Source organism: Melanotaenia boesemani, chromosome 10, assembly GCF_017639745.1.
Source record: "Melanotaenia boesemani isolate fMelBoe1 chromosome 10, fMelBoe1.pri, whole genome shotgun sequence".
Lineage (NCBI taxonomy): Eukaryota > Metazoa > Chordata > Actinopteri > Atheriniformes > Melanotaeniidae > Melanotaenia > Melanotaenia boesemani.
Window position 1 is genome coordinate 27956206 of NC_055691.1, and position 22631 is coordinate 27978836.

Below are 22631 nucleotides of genomic sequence, written 5' to 3' on the forward strand. Positions count from 1 at the left end.
GAGTGAAACATCACTCTGCAGAGATAGACCTAAGTTAATAACAAACGTATCAATAGATAAAGTAGCAGTGGGCTTGGCAAACTATCTCCTTTCTGTTTTCTGTGGGGAACAAAGAATTTACAGTCATTAGTTGCAGTTGTCTGGTCCTTTTTTTATGACTATGCAAGAGAGCAATAAAAATTAAGTTTCAGTGGGATACAGAATCAAAGCAACTCATCAAAGTACAGAGCACTGAATGATTTCTTTGTTTCACCATGCACCAGATGGGGGCAACAGAGACAACGAACAGGTGTACAGTATCAGTTTAAATGCTGTTTCCATCTCCCTAGACAGTCTGCCTTTGGCATGTTATTCATATGGATGCTGTCTTTAACTGTATAAATATGTGATATGGTTTGTGACCTCTTTGGTAAATCAACAAATGTCAAAACTTCAGTGAGCTCAGAAAGAAAAAAGACATAAAAATATGTGGTTGTTTTATTGGAATTTTAAATTTTATATATATCAAAACCTCTAAAAATAAACAATCAAACTACAAGCATAACTGTTCATTCTAGCTGTGATGTTATCACTTTCCTCTTGTCTACATGGCAGCACTGCTGCATGTATAAGAACAATAATGTTTAAAAAAATAAATAAATAAATAAATAACAGAAGAGCAGTGGCTATTGAGATCTGGCTGTGGGAAAAAAAGAAAACAAACCAACACACAAAAAGAACAAAGCCTCTCAAAAACAGAAATGAAGTAAAAATAATCAAAGTGTTTTCTTCACTGTTCATGGCAAAGAGTTTCAGAGTCAGTCTTTTTCTGAACTGTCCAGCCTCCAACACTAAGTAGTATAAATATTGGTATAAATAGGTGTGTAAGTGTGATGATTACAAAGGATGTCCATTTGATCTGGATGGTCTCTTTTTAGACCACGTATATGCAGATAAGGAGGACAGGAGGGATGAAGCCCCAGGCACAAACAAGAGAGGCTAATCTTTATAGTCCTCCCCCAACCCTCTGCCTCTCCCTCTTGCCCTGCAGCCCTCCTCATACTGGTGTGTTGTTACGTTTCAGTTCACTGGGTGAAGGTGGGATGCGGTCTCCGAGCTTTGTAAAGCTGGTAGAATGGCTAGGCTTTGTAGAGGGCTCCTCTGGATCAGGTGCTCTTTGTCGTGGAGGCAGGGTGGAGCACCGGGCTTTGCCCCTGGAGCGCGGCAGCTGAGGAGGAGGGCCTTTTAGCACAAAAAGTTCACTTGAGGCTTGGGGCTGTTGGGCCAATGGTGGCTGTGAAGATGATGGTGACACAGATGTGTGTGGGGGAGAGAATGGATTAGGTGATGCAGATGGGGTAAAGGCCAGGGGAACAAGGGGAATGAGAGCGGCCTGCTGCTGGAACCGTGTGAGGCTGGTGGAGTGGCTGGGCCGTGGCAGGCTGTAACAAGCCTCAGCCCCTTTGTGGCGGGAAGGCAGGGTGGAACAGCGGGACTTCACCCTTGATCCTGGGTCTTTGGGAGGAGGAGCAATTAATGAAAAGATCCTTGTTTCAACGTCTGATGTTGTGATTTCTGTTCTAGAACTCTTCAGGCTCTGCAATGAGCCCCGGTGAGATGATGGATGTGATGGAGTTTCCTTGTCTTTCTTGGAGTCTGAGCGGAGAAGCTCAGGTTTGCTTGACAAGGGCTCTTCATCTGCATGATAAACAGAAAAGAAATACACATAAGACTCAAGCAAGACCTTATTTGGCACCAACAGTGATCTTAAAACTAGTGAGATATACAAGAACACACTGAAAGTTTGTTTCCTCACCTAACATGCCGATCTCACTCATGAAAGAGTCCAGATCTACAGTAAAATTCTCCTCTTCAGCTGTCTTTGCGTCACATTCATTTTCATCTTCTTTTTCTTTTCCTTTTCCCTCTTTTTCTTTTCCTTCCTCCTCCTCATTGTCCCCTCTTCCATCTTTTTCCTCTATCTCTCCATCCTTTCCCTTTTCCTTGTCTTCAGACTCTCCACTTTCATCCCCTCCTTCATCTCCTCGCTCTTTTTCCACATCATCTTCAACTTCTTTGACTGACTTCTCAACCTCTGGATCGCTGTCATCAATCCCTCTCGGCTCATTCAGATTAATTTCAACCCTCACTTCTTCCTCCTCCTCCTCCACTTGGTGCACCTCTTCCTCTTCTGATGGGGCCTCCACCACAATGTCTATGTCGGTTGGGAAGCAGGAGATTGACCGTTTTGGGGAGTGAGTTTTGGCACATGCTTCTTGATCTTGATTAAGCAAAAACTCCATCAAAGCCATGTTCTCTTTTTTCAGCTGTTCCCGGAGGGATCGTGGCACATCTGGGATCATCCATGCAACCAGCATACTGAGGAACATGGCAAGGTTCTGTTGGGAAAAAAAGGGGGGGGGGGTTGTTAAAAATAACACGTTTAAGAGTATGATTAAAAGCACTTGGCTTAATTAGTGGGACATGTAAATAGTCAGTGCTATTCTAACATGTTGGGATAAACCACTCTGCTGGATTGGTTTTAGGGTAAATCTGAACCTAATAAACTGACCGTCCAATTTTTCAAGATGAAGACTCAGAATATTGAAATATTTCATCCTCTCTAATCTAATATTTTCATATCAATATGAACAAAGTTTATATGAAACTCTTTGCAGTTTCACAAAGAGCATGATGGAGAAAAACATGCATTCACATCAGTCGGTATCAGCTCATATTAGAGGAGGAAGAGCTGCATTGTTGCATATCTCCTCATCTATTATATTACATATCATGGAATTAGTAGTAATAAAAATCCACTGCCACCTGGAGGTGTTCAGACCAATAAATATTGAAAATATGTTTGACAGATCTGTGCAGCATAACTAGGTAATCACAGATAAGTGGTTTGATCAGGAATCCAACAACCCAGTGGCCACTGAATGAGTTTCAGAGTTAAGATGAGAGAAGCTTATAGAAAGACATCCATCAGTGCAGCTATCTTCCAATTAGGTCTTTATGGTAAAATGGTTAAGATGAATTCAAAATCAAATACTAAAAAAAAAGTTGTGATGCTGTTTAAATAGTAAATAATGACAAGCAGATGTGCAAATTGCCAGCTCCATAGCAATTAATGCAGGCCCATATCACCAGAGATGCAGTCTTTTGAATTAGCTTTGATAACAAGACTCTCCTTTTTAGTGACACGATGTCCATCTTAAAACGTATTTTGAGTTTCAATTCATCAGACCACAGAACAGTTTTCCACTTTGCCTCAGTGCATTTTAAATGTGCTTTGATCCAAACACAATGCCGTTCTTGAATCATGTTCACATATTTTATTTTTCTTTGCATGGCACAGTGAACTTTGTTTCACAGGCAGTAATTTGTGGATGTGTGGAAGCAGGAATTTCCATAACAGAGTCATCTCTGTTTTTTAACAGCGCTGCCAGGGAGCCAAACAATGACCAACATCCAATAAAATTATTCAGCCATGTCCCTTTTCTTTTTTTCTCTCTCTTTTTTTATTTATTATATCCAGTCATGTTACTGACCTGTTATTATGTGATAAGATACAGCATGTTCCTCCAGCTGTTTCTTGTTTTAGCACCACTTACTTTAGCATTGCTTACTTTGTGTTTTTATTTACATTTCACAGTGTCACAACACTTTGGAAATGGGGTTGAACTAAGAGACATGTGCTGGTATTTTTTGAAAATCACATGATGGAGAAGGAAAATCTAATAAAACAAAGACACAAAGACTGAAATATTTGGCTACATTTTCTTAACTATCATTATTTTAATCAAAGTTTGATTTAAAAAAACAGAAACTTGTTTTTAATTTGCTATTGTGGCGAATATTTAACACTTTAATATTAAGATGAGAAGAAATATTTTTTTAAAAAGATTTTCTTTGCTGACAGGTTTTTTGTTGACATTAAAAATAACTTGGCTGCCACTCATGAAAATACTTTAATAGGTTGAAAAGCATCTCTGACCCTGGGGGAGAGGGGGACTTAAATGTTTAGATAGCATTCTTGTATACTAAAATCAGCATAACCTTTTTTCCAAATAATAATTTGATACCTGGAAAAATATTACAAAGGCCAGTTTCGCAGCCAGGACAGACCAGTACTGTTTGGAGAAGGTGTAAGCATCTGGTCCCCATGGTGGATCTCTGTAGTCCTTATACCTGAAAAACCCAGAGACTGTTAGGATAAGCAAGGAAGAAGATATATCAGCATGACATATATGGCTAAAAAAAAAAAAAAATAATTAAAAAAAGAAATAAAAAAGAAAAGGAAATCTGTTGATGGTAGGTTTTCCTTTAGAAAGACCTGTAATCCATTACACAATTTACCATAGAGGAAGAGTTAAGCTCCTGGCTAAAGGATTTAAAGGAAGATCCAGGTAGGTCAAGGTAAGGAGAGTCAGTCTGACCTGCACATGGTCACTCCTTTGATGAGCGTGGTGTTTGGTCCCGTGCCAAGAGGGAAGTTGCTGACATTGAAGTAAGACAACGAATGCTCTGTGTAGCCGTTCATGGTGCCATTTGCACTGTACATGTACTGGTAAACCATTCGCGGAACGAATTCTGATGTGAAGGAGATGACGAATGCCTAAAGTGACAAACAAGGGATAAAATTTCACTAAATACATCTTGATTAATGCTGACATATCCCTTAGATCTATTAAATCCAACTGTATTGGTAACTTCTTTCTACAAACATAATCTGTAAGTAATATTAAACAGTAACCTTCCATACACAGCTGTGCTAATGAAGACACTAAAGTCACCACTTCAATGTTTAATTCTTGAGCCTGATTATCGTAGACACAACATACATGTGGTTCACATGTCACAGCTAAATTTGGGTGATAAAAATTAAGTAAGAAACATACATCTAATTTGGTATTGTGCTGCAATGTGGTCCAAGTCAGCTTAAATGGGAATAACAATGTCCAAATAGATATTACTTCACTGAGGTATTTTGACTAGAAAATATGCACTAAACATTTTATTCAAGACTCCTTTTGGTGTGGAATTAGTCTGATATGTGACCACATTATTTCTATCATACTCAGCAAACCTCATGATAATGATAATGATAACATCTGCACAACAGTCAGATCCCGTCTGTTAAGTGATTAGGTTTTTTCCTTTAATTTGTCACCCCATGTCATAAATACAAATGCAACAATGCCTTTGCATAGTAGTTTTAAACATAAATTTTTAACATAGCCCAAAACATAGGAACAAAGAAAATTTGTGAAAAATCACAAAAAAATAAAATTCTAAAGATTTTCTGCTTGAATTGTTTTTTTTTCTTCTTTTCTTTTCAGGTAACACAAAAATCTAAAAGGCAGAAGTTCTAAGTTACAAGTAAAGTGACATTCATTGAAGTGGAAACATTTCTGATTAAAGGATGCACACAGAAAAGAGGTAAACCAACACACACATGCACACTTACATTGGTAATGACAGAAAACTTGCTGATTCCACAGAGAATGTTGTACCAAATCCCTGGAGACAGCATGTGCATGAAAAAAGACAAAGAGGGAAAAGGAAGAGTGTCCATCCGTATGTGTGTGTTTGTGTGTTTGTGAATAAATGTTTGTGTATTTATGTAAAGGAAAGGAAATGGAGGGTCAGAGTGGAGTAAAGAAAATGAAAGTGATTAAAAGTTTCAGGATAGATTTTTCACAGCCACACAGAAACTGACAGACTAGACATGTTCTCTTGAAAGATCTGTACCTATATCTTTACACCTCACGGCATCAGGACGCCGGACCTCAGTGACAAATTTTGCAGCATCGAGGCGGATCTCAATGACATTGTTGAGTAGAGCAAATGCAGGTGCAAGTGGGAAGGAAGCCACAAACAGCGACACAAATCCGTACTGGATTACTGTTTACATAAAACAACATGCACACATAATTAGATTGCTTCATGCATCTGCATGGATGAATAAAAAAGTATAAAAATTAAATGTGAATAGGAATAACTAAACAAATAAGAAGAGTCAAGAGAAGACTCACTCATTTCCATGTACTCTGAGCTGACTCCTTCGAACGGTTCAAGAGCAAAATCTTTGTCAAACTGTTGTTTTGGTCGCTTTTCTTCTGCTGCGTTGTCCTCATCCTCTGCTGCTCTTTTCTTTCCTTTTTGTTCCTGAATTGTTCTGTACATTTTCTTCAGTTTACTAAACAATGAAAACACAAATTTAAGAAAATATAAAATAGGTTAATGATGCAAATACATTTTAGTTTCAATAGAAGTTGTGATGAGTAAAATGTAAATCAAAACAGAATCAACCTGATATTTAAATTACTTTTCTTATACACCTAGTGGTGAAACCTGGACACAAGCAGCATATGAAGGCAGCAGAAAGTACTAATAATAGTATAAAGTAAGAGGCATCATTTGAAAAATAAAGGCTCAGAAATGCAGCTGATTTTAAAACTTGCATTTTTCTTTAGTTTGATTCTGCAAACACGCCTCAAAGGAGATGGGACAGTGGCAGCAAAATAGCAAAAGGGTTGTGTAAGGCTAAAAATACACACCTGATGTAAAATTTCATAACTACTTAGGTGAATAAGCAAAAGATCAGTAAGATGATCTGCATTAAAAGAGCATCCCAGAGAAGGATGAGCCTTTCAGAACACTGGATGAAAAAAGTCAGCACCAGTTGCATGAAATCCCTTGTTCACAATCAAAGACAAGTCAAACTCTGAAAGATCACTAGTATGTGTTGAATTTATCTGAGAAAAAAAAAAGTTCAATCACTGTCATGTCATGAACAAAACACTTAAGTAATTGGATGTGTCTGCACTCATATCAGAGCTTTATGAAAAGTAATTTTAGGTTTACAGCCCCATATACATTAGAATATGCAACCATCATCTTCTGTCTATTGGATTTGCAGTTTGAAACCAAAAACGTGATAAAGAAGGCTCAGAACTGTAGTGCAGCTGATAACCTACACAAAGTAAAAATCGAAAAACATATCACTTTCAAATTTACAGCAATGGTTCTCCTCTGTTCTCAAATCCCTATGAAATGCTGTCAGAAGAAAGAAGCGGTAGTGCAGCACAGTCTAAAGCAGGGGTAGCCAACGTTGGTCCTCGAGGGCACCAATCGGGCAGGTTTTCCAGATTTCCGTGCCCCAACACACCTGACTTAAACTAACGAGTCATTGTGGAGATAGGCTGTTGGATCCATTTAATTTGAGTCAGGTGTGCTGGAGCAGGGAAATCTGGATAACCTGCCGGATTGGTGCCCTCGAGGACCAACGTTGGCTACTCCTGGTCTAAAGCATGCCACTGTCCCCACATTGTTAAAATTCCATGGTTTGATCTCAAATTAAAAATAAATACACTTTTCAGTACAATAACATTTCTTTTTCAACTTTTGCGGAGTCATTCTTGTTTTATCTTCAGTTAATCAATACGTACGGGATGAGAACCTCAAACACATTGTTTTGAATGAGCTGCTTTCCGAGCATAATCATGCTGAGCTGGATGCACAATTCAATGAGGCAGCCTGGAGGAGCACACTGTGGAATGAAAAACACACATTTGTTTCAAATGAAGATGCTTATTTACCTTACATAGAAGTGGACAAACACAATAATCAGCATTATGTGAAGTTGCACTTACCTCCTCCATGCGATAGTCTCCAAAGACATAGACATAGTCCCCAGGCCGCCCAACAAATCTGTATAAATAAACAACCATGTCACATGATAAAAAAAATGAAGATGGACAACAGAAGAAACTGTGCAGAAGATTAAAAAAAATATGTACCTGCCCTTGAAGAAGGCAACATAGAAAATTGGTGCAAAGGCGTTCATGGATTTAAGGAAGAACGACTTGAAGATTAGCCTCTCTTCAAACTCTTCTTCTGTCTTAGGAAGTTCTGTTGAAAAGAGGACACAACTGTAAATGCATCATCAGTGCAGGTTGGACACTTTCATAATTTATCATTTTACTCAAAAATTGTGATTGACAAACTGATTAATGACTCATGAATTCCTACTGTATGTGGTGACTATTATACATAAAATAACATATCGGACACGACAATGGTAATTTCAACATTTGTCCCATAAAAAAATCCCTAAAAATAACAATATTAAATTAAATTTTGAATCATCTGCATTCCTTTTATAATACTTTGATTTGTCACAGTATCAAATAGAGTACCAAGCTCAGTCAGCCACACAGCGATCGCTCCATAGACCTCCTCCAACACCAGAACGACCAGCATGTTGAGGATGATTCCCGTAGTGGTGACCGTCATCCTCACACTAGCTTTGGCTTCTGGATCAGGGTTCATGGACCACACACTTAACATGCAGATACGATAAACTACCACCCCAAACACCGCTGAGAAGGTAACGAAGATCTGGACACACAAAAAGTACATGGAAGCAACAAGAAAAAGTTCACTGTTAAGATTACAGAGGGTAATACCATGATGATCACTGTACAGTTTAATATTGCACTTTGACAATATAAACATAGTTCTTACTGTTCACTGTTCATTTATTTAATTTTTAGCATGTATGTCTTATTTTTGTTTAATGTGTCTTTAATAATAGTAATTGATGATTTAGGGTCACTAATTTTGAAATTGTAGATTAAAGTTAAATGAATGGATGAATTTGGAGAACTTGCAAATGTTCTGTCTATAAATTAACAAAGATTATGAGAGCTGAAAACATTCCCCTCATCTCATTAGCATCATAGCATAATTGCCTAAGTCATACTTTATGGTTTTATAAGCAATGATGCACAATCAGCAATATTAGGAGAGTACAGTTAGACAGATATTACAATTTAACTAAAATATGACTTTGGCAATTATACTATGATGCTAATGATGTATTTTAAAAAAGCACAATAATAATCCCTCTAACTGGTAATCTGCTTGATCTCGTTGATTAACAGGGGGATTAACAAAAAGGCCAGTGGAATAACTGAAAGTGAGAAAATGGAGTAAGCTTGAATGCAGTACCAGCAGCAGCAATGTGGACACATTGATGATATAACCTGACAGGTGATCCTCAATGTCCAGTGACTCTGGCTCTTGCTGTCAAGACAAACATGCATGTTATTGTGGTACACAGAAAAAAGTAAACAAACATAGATTTCAGTGCACTGCTCTGTGTGATGAGCTGTAATGCTGAGCACATGTTCTGCACACACACACACACACACACACTGTGTTAACAGAGTGGCAGGTGCATGTTTGCCATCTGAAAGGACAGAAATCTCCTCCCCTTCTTACTCTCCCTCCTCCTCTTTCTGTCTCCATCGGTAATCTGGGCTAATCTCAGGCAGGTAAGCTGCTTTGGACTCAACCACACACTGTGGGTGAAGTGGGGGGGTGGGGTGGGGGGAGTGGGGTGGGGGGGTGTTATTCATATATATATATATATATATATATATATATATACTTTGTTATCTCTGAACAACTAGGACAGATAAGCTGTGATATTTGCTTTTATAACCAAATTTATGTCAATAACATTAATAACATTGGCAGACTGATGACCCCCACCAGGAGCTCAGCCCACATAATTTACATTTGAGAGCAGTGCAGTGATACCTGGGAGCCCAGCATCTGGTCTGTTTCTCCATCTACACCATCTCCAGCTTGAGTCAGCTAAAACACAAAGTAGAAACAGTGTGAAAGAAAATACAATTTGTCTACGTATTCACAAATAACTAAGTTTAACCTAAAAACAGAACCGATGTTAATATATTTTACCCTCTTTTTAGCCTTTGCTTTCGCCTTAGCTTTTTTCTCCTGAAGTGCTTCTTCATATTCAGGCCTCAGTTCATCCTGCAGTCCGCACACACATAAACACATTACTTTAAAATACATGTACCAGAATGTTGGAAATTATATGTGCTACATCAAAAATTATATATAGTATCTTTGTATTTATTTAAAATCTTATCCAATGAACACCTCCCAAAAATATCTGCATATCAACAAAATTAAACCTGTATAGAAACTTTCCCACCTGGACTCGCTCCTTCAGGCAGCAGAAAGAGACATACATGACAGACAGAGGAAAGAGGGGACAACAGAAACAAAGCTGCGTAAGGCTGGGACTGTTTGTGCTGAGACCCTGCTGCATCATCTTATCCAGCAAGTGCCCTTTAAAGACCAGGGCCAATCCCATTACATCCCTTCACAGGGTTAATACATGTATACATGGCTGGCCACGAGAATTTCCTTCTGTCAAAGCTAGTTCATAGGTCACAGACAAACGACGGTCTTCCGAAAGATCCAATGATTGTCATTGTGGTTCACGTGGGTCATAAGGTTATGACTCATGACCGACCTCTTGTAAAAAATAGATTGTAAAAAAGACATGTAAAAATGATTAATTCTCATTTAACGCGATAAGGAAAATAACGGAAAGGCCCTGATAGTGTTTATTCTCAGATAATGAACACATGGCATTATTGAATCTGTTTTAATACCTCCTCATCCTCCAAGCTTGTCAGGTCCCAGCTATGTTTCAGACACATCTGTCGTCTCTTCCAGTGCTCAAGGAAGCAAGCAGCTACAACACAACACACAAGGAATCTCTCAGAAACCACTTGCATAAAAAAGAAGCACAACTTAGACTTTTAAATAACTTTTTGCTGCTGGGGAAAGTCATTTTTAGTGAAGGATTTTTTCAGTAAGTTAGCCTACATGTAAGGTTTAATGTTAAAGCTCTCATAGTAACACTGTTCTAACATATTATGTATTATCTGAGGCATCTGATTAATCCATCCAAGCATCTTTCTCATCACAAGCCAGCCAAAACACTGTAAAGCTCTTTATTTGCAGTACTAATATGGGACTAAAGTTGGATTTCACACTGTGCCTGGCACTAGAACGTAAACAAGAACCCATATACTGAATGGAATTACATAATTCTGACAGTAATACCTTGGATGAGTACATTTTTTGCCACTGCTGTTAGGAAACCTTTTCCAAAGGCAGGACTAGCCAATCATCACAGCATTATAAAATTACTGCTGCAGAGCGATGTAACAAAAACATTTTACATGTGTGTAACTGAACTGAGGAAGTTTGCAACCAGCTCTGAGTACAGAATGGTTGGAGATCTTGTCAGAGTAAGTACGTCTGTTTTCTAACCGGCTGACCTAGGGTCACTTTGGGGGGAAAAAAAGAGCTGGGTGTAAATCCTCACTCTCTGCTTATAAAGCATGCTGTCAGGATTTGTAATCCGGGTTGCACGGATTTGAAAACAACCTCTTTCTTCAGACAACAAGAATGCTGCCTGTGCGTGCAGGACTACAGCCCTGCTGTTGACATGTTTCTCACACATGACAGTTTTATGTTGCTCCAACCCAGCTGCCATATTTATAATTGTATTCCTTTTTTCTATTTAAATCCTGTCTCTCTTTAGGAATTAATTTTCTTCATCACATAAACCTTAGTTTGATTGTTATGAGATATTTCAATTCTTTGTTTTCTTATTCTGGTTTACTATTATAGCAAATGTAAATATATAAATTTGGCTCAGCTTCTTGTCATTTTAAAACATGCTACAAAAGTTTATTTTCTCTTCAGGTGCTCTTTTTCTTAATTTCGTCTGTATATTCTATCTTGGTAAAGAGCAGGGTGATGAAAAAATATGCAAATGTGAGGGTGAGTCTTCCTTACACTATATGAGATTAAGTCTCTTGAAATACATTGTACTTGGTGTGATGTTTTCTGGAAGGTGAATTAGTGTAGTTACCCCACAGTGACATGAAAATGGCAAAGAGGACAGTAGCTCCATTGTCAAACAGGTATGAAGCTCGAGCCAGTGAGCACACCGTACTCAAATGCCAATAGTCACACACTGCATCACACAGTGGACACATTGTGATGTTCAGGTTGTCATCACATGTCTCCTGACTGAAACAAAAGTATGAGAACAACACAGTGAAAATAATGTTGCTTATCTCAAGGCAATATCTCACTGCACTTTTGATAGACAAGCTTATTTTTGGACAGCCTGCTTACCTTGGCACATTGGTATCTACAGTAAATATGCCGTACAGGAAGACAATGATGCCCAGTACAGATGGAGGGATGAGGAGCTGAGTATAAACACCCAGCCAGGCAAAATACAACCCAATCTGTTCTCCAAAGTACTTCCTGTAGATGAGACAGCACATAAACTAATTGCCTGAAATTGTGTTTTAGTCTTCTAAACAGAAGTATGACCAGTGACTTAAATCCTAAATGTTTATTCACTGACTGCACAAAATCATATAAAAAATTTGAGGAAGCAATCCTGTCTGAGCTGCCTGCTTTTGGTGTTTGTGGATGGGACAAACATTGCAGTCACAAACTAAAGCTAGAATTAACTGTGGGTTCAGTACCTGATTAGGTCAACGGGCTGAAATTTGAACATGACTCCGTAGTTTGCCCATTCTTCATGGAGGAGCTGTAGGACACATGAACACATTATACAACAATAATTTAACAGATAATAAAGTCTTTTTGTACAAATGGATTAACACCACATATGAAAACCTTAGCAGTTTTACTGTGGTGTAGAGACAGTCATTGGTTCTCTACAGTTCTAATGTGGAAAAACTTAGCAATGGACTCCTTGTTCAATTCATGGTACTGTATAGCTGCTAGCAATTAGATAAATGGCTTATGAACATGTTAACAAGGCTTTATATATATATATTAAATATACAGAAATCAAACTTCATAACAAAGGCCTTTTTATCTCTTAATTAACCTTTCACACCAGACTACATTTCAGTAGGTTTCCATACATGGTGAAGCGAAGCTACCGTTCTGGCTCTACTAGGCCACTAAATGGTCTTCTCTCTTTGTGCCAGTATACAAACACTGAAGTCATTTGTTCATTCAGTATGTCTGACTCTACTGACAAGTGACGATAACTCCCCTTAGCTCTCTAGTTAGGGATTTTTTCCCAGTTGGTCCATGATGTCACAGACTAATCCAAACTCACCTGCATGATCCCATACACACTGGCGAGCACCCGTTTTTGTTTCTCAGCATGTCGCCAATATAAAGTTTACAGAAATATTTATTTTACACCTTGACCTTCTACAGTCTGTGTAATGTTTTTTTAAATGTAAGTCTGTTACAATTATATTGGCTGATTGGACAATAAACAGCGTAGAAAAGTAATAAAGTGCGGCAGAAATAACTTTGCCACACCTTGAGGGGGTGCACGTGCTTGTTGCTTCCGTGCTAAAGTAAGCAGGTCATGTGGCGCAACGGTTCGTTTATTTTATGCTCTGCTTCGTTTGACTCCCCAGATGGAGGATTATATATCTAAACTAAAATGAAAAGATTGAAAATAAACATACAGATGGAATAAGACAGATCAAGCCATTATCTCTTTAGAGAGATCTTTTTTTTTTTTTTTTTTGTGGAGCAGGATAGGCGCATGGACTTCATATTAAAAGAAGGTAAGACCACAAATGGATGTTTTCTTTTAAAAAAACTAGATGAGATTATAAATCAATAAATGGATGAAAAAAAAGACCTTACGTGAATTATTCTCCTTTGCTGCTATAAAAGTTATTTTTAGGCCAAATAAAATGAAATTTTCTTTCTCAAGTGTTATCCTACAATAGAGCTCCTGTTGCTCTACTGATGATATTTTCACACCTGTTGATGCATCACAATACAGATGCTCAGGATGCAATAATATCCTCAGTCACCACTGTACTAACACAAAAGTACCATGTACAAGGTAAGGGATGGTGGTAGGTGGTGTTAAACCTCTTGGCCCATGTTCAAGAACACATTGTGTTGGTTCCCATGATGTGATATGCTGCTTGATGCAACACTACCCAACACAAAACAACTGGCAACCCAAACAATGTCATTTGGGAACTTTCAAGTCTGAATTTTGAGACTAATATACGTTGCAAGTGTGGACAAATATTCTCCCTAAGAATTACTGCTGCAGATTGGCTGGCTCTGGTCTGTTTCAGACCCACTGGATGTACAGTTTACATGCAGGAGTAATTAAACTCCCAACCACATTATGTGGATGTGTTGGTCCAACTTTGAGACATTCAGTTCAGCTAGACAAACCAGTTGAGATGTATTTGAAAATCTGGTGTCAATAATATATATAAAAAAAAGCTTAACAAACGGATAAAATCAGGAATTGAAGTACTGATAAGGGTTTGAAACATCCTTCTGAAAAAGCATATATATGATGATTTCTAACAAGTTTCATTCATATGTGGCTAACTTTATAAGTCTGGAGTTCAGCCCTGACTACAGAAATCTGAATCAAAACCAGCCACCTACTGTAACACAATGTAGACGATGATGGCCAGCCCTATTTTGTAGGATCAGTTCTGACCACAGAGTGAACGTAATGAATAAAAAACTGTAGCCTGTTTTGCTCCCCAAAAAATCTGGAGTAACTATCAAGTTGGTACTTCTGGTTATTTAAAAACTTTGAGGTCACTTATCTCACCTGTCTGTCATTTCGCTGATCTCTCCGTCCTCTCCTTGTGAATGACCCCTTAGAGAAAAAACAATTTTTTTACATGAGACACACCAACTAACAGTCTTATCTGATGCAAAACCATAGCTGCAGTTTAGTCATCAGCCTGCATCGGTTATCCTGGTATGCATTTGTTTTTGGTGGGGATTCTGTTTAAGTCATGCTCCCCCTGGAGCAATCTGTGTAAGCATGACACAGACATCACAACCCATCAGCAGGGTGTGAAATTAGTTTTATTTTTTTCCCTTAACTTGATTTTAATCTAAATTTAGAAAAAGATTTATATGGGAGCTTTATTAAATTAAAAAACAGAACTATCGGCTAATGAAGGAGCCATGTAGTGACCTCTCCAGTGTAGTTACCATCTCAATTTTACTCACATCATGCAGAGAGAAGGCAGAGTCATAAACTCCCCGTGCCAGTAATGAGCTGATGCCTTACGACGCAAAAACAAGGAGTACAACCCACAGTCAGTTTTAAGACCACTGACAAAAGATAAACTAAAAAAATAATAAAATAACATTTGTATAATATAATAAAAACAAATTCAAACTCACCAGTAGTTTGGCAAGTACGTGTGCAGGTAACGCGTGCAATAATTTCTGCAACCTAGAAGTACATTTAGCATTGTAAAACAAGCTGTACGCGGCTCATTTACAGATGTGAAACAGACAAAAATGTTTTCAACAGCAGTAGACTGGATCATATTTCTTGTACACTCACTATTCTGCTCCGTGTTGCATTGTCAAATAGAGTTGCTGTTGACTTGATGTCATATCTGCAGGAATTTACAGGGAGAAGGCATAAACATTAATGTTAGAATTAGAAGCAGACATATGCCCCATATCGCATACATTTTAGATTTTGCATTTGGGCATTAAAAGTGTAATACTGAAAGCATTAATGATGCAGGAGCTTTATTACAAAACAGCTAAGCTACATTAAAATTCAAAACGATTGGCTAATGTTGCATAATTTGTTATCTCAGTCTGTACGGCTGAACTTAATCCCATGTGTTTCCCCAAAGGCATCCACTAAAGAGGGATTGTTTCTGATACTCTTTCACTTCCTGTTTGACTATGTGTGTGTGTTTGTGTGTTTATGTGCCAGCTTATGTACTCACAGGTGGAGTTTGTCTCTGATAAAAGGGTGCTTAAGGGTTTTGAAGTGGACGCGTGACTGTGAGTCTTTGTGGATATCGTTGTCAGGGACGTCGGGGTGAAAAGGTTTGTTGAGGTTGGTGACAACGGAATCCCACATTCCAGCAACGCCCGTTCGTTTCCGCAATTCGCATTTCTGATCAAAGGAAGTGTGCATGACAAACACTTTGATCAAAACTACTCAGACAAATTCCACAGCTCTTTGCCCACATCTCTGCTCAAAGTAAACATCTCCAGAGGGTCAAAGCATGCGGTGCAAAGCTAAAATTTCAACAATCAGAGTGAATACAACTACTGACCTTTTTGACAGGAACTTTGATCTTCTGCAGCTCTGCTTCCCAACTAAGTATTGACCATGGGATGTGCAGCCGAATAAACCCTATGCCATTTGACTTCTGCACATAAACACACACATTTACACAGAGTGATAAGGAATCTAAAATTCAGGCACAAAATTAATATATAATCTGTCTAGAAGTCTTTACACACACATGCTACATTAAGGTCTTGAATTGTCTCTCATTAATTAGCTATTTCTTGATAAATACCCTGGACTGTGCAAATACAGTATTTTATGTCTAAATAAGTAATAATCAATGAGTTTTGTTAATTTTATGCTGTTCTTCAGCTTGTCTGAAGTTAATCGTTTAGGAAAGTGATCACCGGGGGTCAAATTAATGGACAAATCATTACCCACAGATTAATTTGTTTTAAATATATATAGTCTGCACTGTCAGGTGACTCATCCTTATACACTTTGTAGTTTGTCATTACTTAAAAAAACATATAAACAATTCATCCATCATGTGGTCATCCTTGATTCACATCTGCATAAGTTATTTTGTTGGTATTATTCACTGTATGATTTTTTTTTTTTTTTACAATTTATAATTTCTTGTATAATTATTCAAAAAACACTGATAGCTTGTTCAGTGTGCCCCAAATTTGAATCAATAAACACTTCCTCAACTTTCAAAGTTTTACCAGAAATTATACAAAGTGACTTCCCCAAAAATAAATATTTTTTATGGTACTATCAAAACCATCTGGTTAGCAGTTATTAATTAACTAACAGGGAACTCACAGTTAGTTTTCACATGTTTTTGATTAGCATGACAGGATCATGGAGAATCTCTTTCACATCCTGTTCTCTTCTCTGAATTTGATCGATTAGCTTGAGGCTGACAGTACAGAGCCTGCAACTGTAAAATCACCTGCTTCAAGCTTTCATTTATTCTCATTTTTGTCATACTACTAAACAAGGAAACACACTGATTTGGTCATGCTGTTATTGTTAATATTTGCATTTTGTTTGGTACATTTGGTTTCAATCTTCAATAGCATGTCTGGCTTCTTTTTATGTTTTATATTCCTATTGTTTCCTTTCAAGGGTTTGAAGACATATACATATATATTGATTTAATTTTCTTTTATTATGCATTTTCCTGTGCCTTATTTATGTTCTTACATCGTTGTAGGTTGTGTATACTGCCATGCAGCACTGCAGTACTTTGGCCCAAAATTCCCTGTCGGGAAATTTAGGATTATTAATTATTCACATTTCTGTGTTCTTTTATGTAAATTGTACTTTGTGAGAATGCTGCTCTGTGTTATACTAAACTCCAGATTGTAACTGCAGCGTGTTCATACAATCACTCAAACTTCACCTGCTAATGTAATATTTCCACTCTTTGTGTGACATCAGTTTATTACAGAACCTTTGGATTTGCTGTCTTGACGCTTATTTGAACGTTAATAGAAACAGATAATGATCATTTAAAATATAATAATTAACCTGAAGTAAAATATAAATAAAAAAGTCAACTCTGATGTTATAGTTTATGTATGACTGATCACCTCAGAATTCCAGTAAATATTCAGAATAATCTTAGTGCACATCCTTATAACTGCCCAATATATTTGATGAGTCCAAAAGTTACAACTAAATTTAATACTTTGCCAGCAAACACTTCTGAAATCTGGATCACTCTCTAAGAAGGACCTGTAATCTTTTTGCTCAAGTTACTTAGAGCCTGTGTTTTTAATCCTCAACCAAAACAGCAGCTACAAATTACACACAGAGACCAGCCTGTGCACAGACACACAACCATCAATGCACACACTGGCAGGGAAAAAAAATACACATTTGCACATATGGTAAAGTACATGGGAATCACGCCACACACTCATTTTGTCATTAGTGCAGAGAGAGAAGCAGACACACACCTCTTTGTCACGCTCAATCTCTAATCCAGCTTCTAGCAGCCCGGCTTCAAACTCCTCCCTCATCGAGGCCTTCTCCTCCTCAGACAGCTTTGACTCCTCTCCATCTCCTGCAGCTGCACCTGCCTCCCCTGACTCGGCCTCTGCCTCCGTTCGGTTTGCCAATGACATACTCCCATTGGAAGCAAGGGAGATGCAGGCTTTAGATGCCCGTCTTTTTTTGTATTTGTAGCAAAGAACATAGTCCACTTTTCTCTTTCCATCAGTAAAAAACAGTCCAGGTCCTATTTCGATGCCAGACTCCTACCAAACAAAGACAGGTTATTATTTGGATATGAGATGAGTCACAGGTATGAATCTTAGTAAATACTATAATACAAAAACTTGTTTAAATGGTTAAATTCAATGTCAGTTAGCTCTAGGAGAAGGGTTGACCTATTGCTGCAGGTTAGAATTAGCACTGTGAGGTCCCCATACCGGTGGCGGAGGTTCATCACTGTCGGGAAGGATGACAGGTCCTCCATTGGCAGCATCAAGTCCTAACCCCGACAGAGATCGGGCCAACGTAACAAGTGTCGCTGAGTGAAAGGACGATGACTCACTCATTGCTGTGGTGAAGGATATACACCCTTTTCCGTTTCATCCCTCTGCAAGAACACAAAAAAACAAAATAGGAGCTCAGTTTTAATTACTGGTAAAGACTAAAGAACTTTTTTGAATTAAAGGAGAAAACGTTCCTTCATATTGTCCATTTTTTAAATGATGTCTTTTCAGTTCTATTGTATGCAATACTAGACCACAATTATTGGACTATGTTCTATTTAAAAGTCAGTTACTTCATATCACGAGCTTTATATAACTAAGACTTAGCTGATTTTTACAAACAGCATATCATATGAAAAATGCAATTTTCCTCTCATTATAGATTAAAATTATGAAGAAAACCGTGTATTAAAGAAAACTTTTCCTCAAACTTTTCCCAAATACAGAGATGGACTTCCATTTGCTTACCTCTTTATCTATCTAGACATGCATGTGTGAGAAAACACACAGTGGCACAGTGGTATCTGTTTTAAACTGACACATTAAATTTCAGCCAAAGTTAAGCTGTCTTGTCTCTGTTTGTTCTCTCAATTCAAGCTGTGGGCTCAGATTAAGCACAAACTGAAATCCAGGCAGCACAGTTTACAATCTGTTGGGGTAATTTAATCACTGGGCTCCCTGAGAAATGAATTAGTAAGTGATGATGAAATGGTCAACTTTCACACTGCAAAGATCAGATGTTTCAGTATGGAGTTATTTTAAACTAACTTTTTGTGATAACAATGAAATAGTCAATATTACTATAGCTTTATATCTCCAATTTATAGCTAAGAGTAATAAGACTTTAACTACTAAGTGACTGGTAATTATTGTTATAGTAAATTATAATTTATGTACACCTGAAGTATGTATTGTACAACCTCATTAGACAAAACACTGGAACAAACCTGAAAATATGAATACATTTCAACAAATGGTAAACAATGAAAAGAAAAATCACAAAACAAAAAAAAAACATCTCAAAACAGCTAACATAATGTATAACATTCACAAAATATATTTGAGAAACCATAACATAAAGAACATTTTAAAAGGTGCAACAATAAACATAAAACAGAACTAACTTTTGTTGTGTTCAGCACTGATGCTCTCTGTCGTGAGAAGCTGATTAAATCATCGAGTTATCAGTGATGTCACTCAGTGTCAGCCCCTTAAATAAAGAGATATAACAAGAGGCTAAAAACTGCAAATACCTGGTGTATTCAACACATAATGATCTTAGAGAAGATTTAAAACTAGCTCTCCCCACCTGACACATGAGGGAAAGCAATCTGACATGTAAACAAATGTGTGCAGACAACATACAAAGATCTTTAACAGGCAATCTGCTTTCACATATTATGTACCATTATCCAAGGTAATCCCAGTTAACCAAGTATTAGCAAGGACCAACACAGAAATTGAGAAAATGAAGTTCAACTTCAGGAATCTAGATCTGTTGTTAAAACCTGCCGGCATGTTGTTGTGACCCTCTGTATCATTCCTAAACATTTGCATAATGTAAATCAAAGTTCATTGGCTGTGATAAATATATTAAAGTGTGAGCTTTAAGTTAAATGTTTTTATAAAACAGATTCCATTATGTCAACATTTACAAGCACACATTGTTATTATAATTATATTTTATCACACTGTACAATTCTTAGGTCTATTTTGTTACCTTCTGTTTGAAATGCTCTATGTCTGGGCCTGTGTCTTTAAGCCCCTTTTGCTCTGACAAGTCAGCTGATTGGTCAACTAATTATACTATGCTTGCCAACAAAGTCACTAAATGGGCATTATGCAAATGTGTTTCATGTTGATGTAGACAAGTGATAAAAACAAACTATCTATAGCACATTTACATTACTGCAAATCTGAGCAGATCAGTTTCAAAGGCTGAATAGAACACTTAGCAAATTCTATTTCTAAATTTACCATCTTTATTTTAGACATTATTTCAAACTTGAAAATGATACCAAATACATTATTGTGTGCAACTTACCTGGAGACTGTAAAACTGTTGTAGCCTAATGCATGAGAGGCCAACTATAAACAGCAGATTCTGTAAAGTAGGGAATTTTTACATTTTTACATTTGCTTACTTCGGGGTTCTTTAATTTCCTTTTATCATTAGCAGGAACAAAAGTACTTTGGTTTCAATTTAATCTATAAACTTTTTGGGATCTCATCCAAAGGTCCAGATTCTTCCTTGTGAACAGTTGCTTTTCCACACCATGATACGCCATTTTGATCCCTAAGATTTGTACTAAAATGTACAACATTTACTAGGCGTGTTTGACATTTTACTATTTAAATGTCCATATTACTTCAGAATATTAACATTGCCCCTTTCCTGTAAACGTCAAGCACAATAGAAGCGCGCACCTGTGTGTGCGTCTCGGCGCGGGGCTTAAAGGCCTGTAAGCTTGCAGTCAACGACCGAGGTTAGGGTCAGCTACACCCGCACGCCAACACAAACAAAGCTCTCCCAAAATACAAGAGAATGCCCGTCACTAGTGATAACAGTTTCTTGTTCATTTTAAATACCAAAACAACAATCATGCAAAAGCTTTTGTATAATCAGACTTGCACCAAACTTTCACTTTTCCAAAACACCAACATTCGATTGTAGAAATGGTACGTTGACACAAAAACATTGATTCCACAAAGTATGTGAAATTAATTCATTTCCATTTTGACTAATCACTCCCAGGGCAGTGTTGCCGAGCTGTTTACTCTTTAAATATGCGTTTAATTAAATGCTGACTGGCGCAACAGTTGTGCGCACGCAGATGGTCGGCTGGAAAACAGCCCCTGCACCCCCGCTGCACGGCACCACAGCCAACGGAGAATTCAAAAAATAAAATGCGCTTATTCAGGCCGAGCTTTGTTTATCCTGCTGGCGAAAGAACACCTGCCGCCTTTTTAAAGATGAGTGGTAAAGTGCAAACTGACGTCACCCCGGGTGACAACAGCTCACAGATAAGACGGTAAGAGTGGCGAAGGTCGAAGTTTAATTGCGCTTAACATAAAAGGAAAGTAAAAAAAATATATATATATAACAATAACCATAATAATAAAAAGTGAACTCACCAGTGTTCGAGGTGGAACAGTTCTTCTTTAGGGAGATCACTGATAAGACATTGTACATTCGGAGGGTCTGAGATGGTGGACAATCCGCGCGCGTTCCCGGAACCACTGGCTTATTGCGCGCGAACAGGACAGCTAATTCCCTTACTGTTCCATACGGAATGGAGGGAAGGTGTGAGGCATATTAGCGGGGCTGTGCGCGTATGTAAACCAGCAGGGAACAAAGAGCTTACAGGTGATCAGAGTTGAAGCTGAACCTCCGCTACCCTCTACAGGCATGCCTCACAGATTAAATAAACAAATAGATAAATAAATACATGGATAATGCGTTATGAGACAGCAAACAGTGAGATATTCTCTTTATTGACTGATTTTTTTATTAATTTATTTTTTTTCATTTCAAGCAGCAGCCAAACCCCCAAAGTCATCACTTTTTATTTAAAACGCTAAAGATAAGTTGATGTTCTCTCTCTTTTGTGCATCTGCCAGTTTCAATCCATCGGAAGCATTCCTAGTCTGTTTTACAAGTAAAATCATGGACTGAAGTTGTTTCAAAATGTGTAAATTCATTATCTGCACGCAGACAGTCCAAAACATAAGTAACCTACTCATAATGCAGATATAATTTAGATTCTTGTTGAGGTGTAAGTTGTGAACATGGGCTCATTGTAGCTCCATCGTATGCACGTGGATAGTTTAATTTGTTGTATTGTATTATTGGCTACATATAAAACCCTCAGTTGTAAACAGCTCATGGTTAGTGGATTAGTCTATGTATCCCTGACCAAAATGTAGTGGAAAAGATGTACTGTAACTTGGAATTAAAATATTAAATGTGATGAGTGTTCACATCTGGGTTTTTGAATGCATCTTTACAAAAATGAAAATTTTTACTTTGTTTGGAATAGATAGTTCATTTCAGGTTGAAACAAATATCAAAGCTACTGAAACAACAAAACACTAAAAACTCTACTTTTACAAACACATTTTCAGAATTTAAAGGCAAAAATAATAAAATAAAATAATACTAAAAAAATAAAAAGGAGTAATGGTGC

General features: G+C 37.6%; 1 protein-coding gene across 1 annotated transcript; it reads right to left on the minus strand.

The window, feature by feature from the left end:
* Window positions 1-463: 463 nt before the first annotated feature.
* Window positions 464-21740, minus strand: LOC121647167 (anoctamin-2). Its single transcript, XM_041996365.1, has 29 exons — window positions 21580-21740; window positions 19569-19654; window positions 18379-18548; window positions 17905-18204; window positions 15978-16073; window positions 15642-15814; window positions 15242-15296; window positions 15076-15127; window positions 14899-14954; window positions 14489-14536; window positions 12387-12451; window positions 12025-12159; window positions 11756-11916; window positions 10482-10564; window positions 10016-10027; window positions 9757-9831; window positions 9595-9651; window positions 9001-9075; window positions 8187-8388; window positions 7788-7899; window positions 7641-7698; window positions 7437-7537; window positions 6021-6184; window positions 5737-5889; window positions 5453-5505; window positions 4422-4600; window positions 4068-4173; window positions 1796-2378; window positions 464-1677 (listed from the first exon to the last, which is right to left on the minus strand). The coding sequence occupies exons 3-29, from the start codon at window positions 18505-18507 to the stop codon at window positions 1037-1039; spliced, it is 3924 nt and encodes a 1307-aa protein (XP_041852299.1). The 5' UTR covers window positions 18508-18548; window positions 19569-19654; window positions 21580-21740; the 3' UTR covers window positions 464-1036.
* Between the last annotated feature and the right edge of the window lie 891 nt (window positions 21741-22631).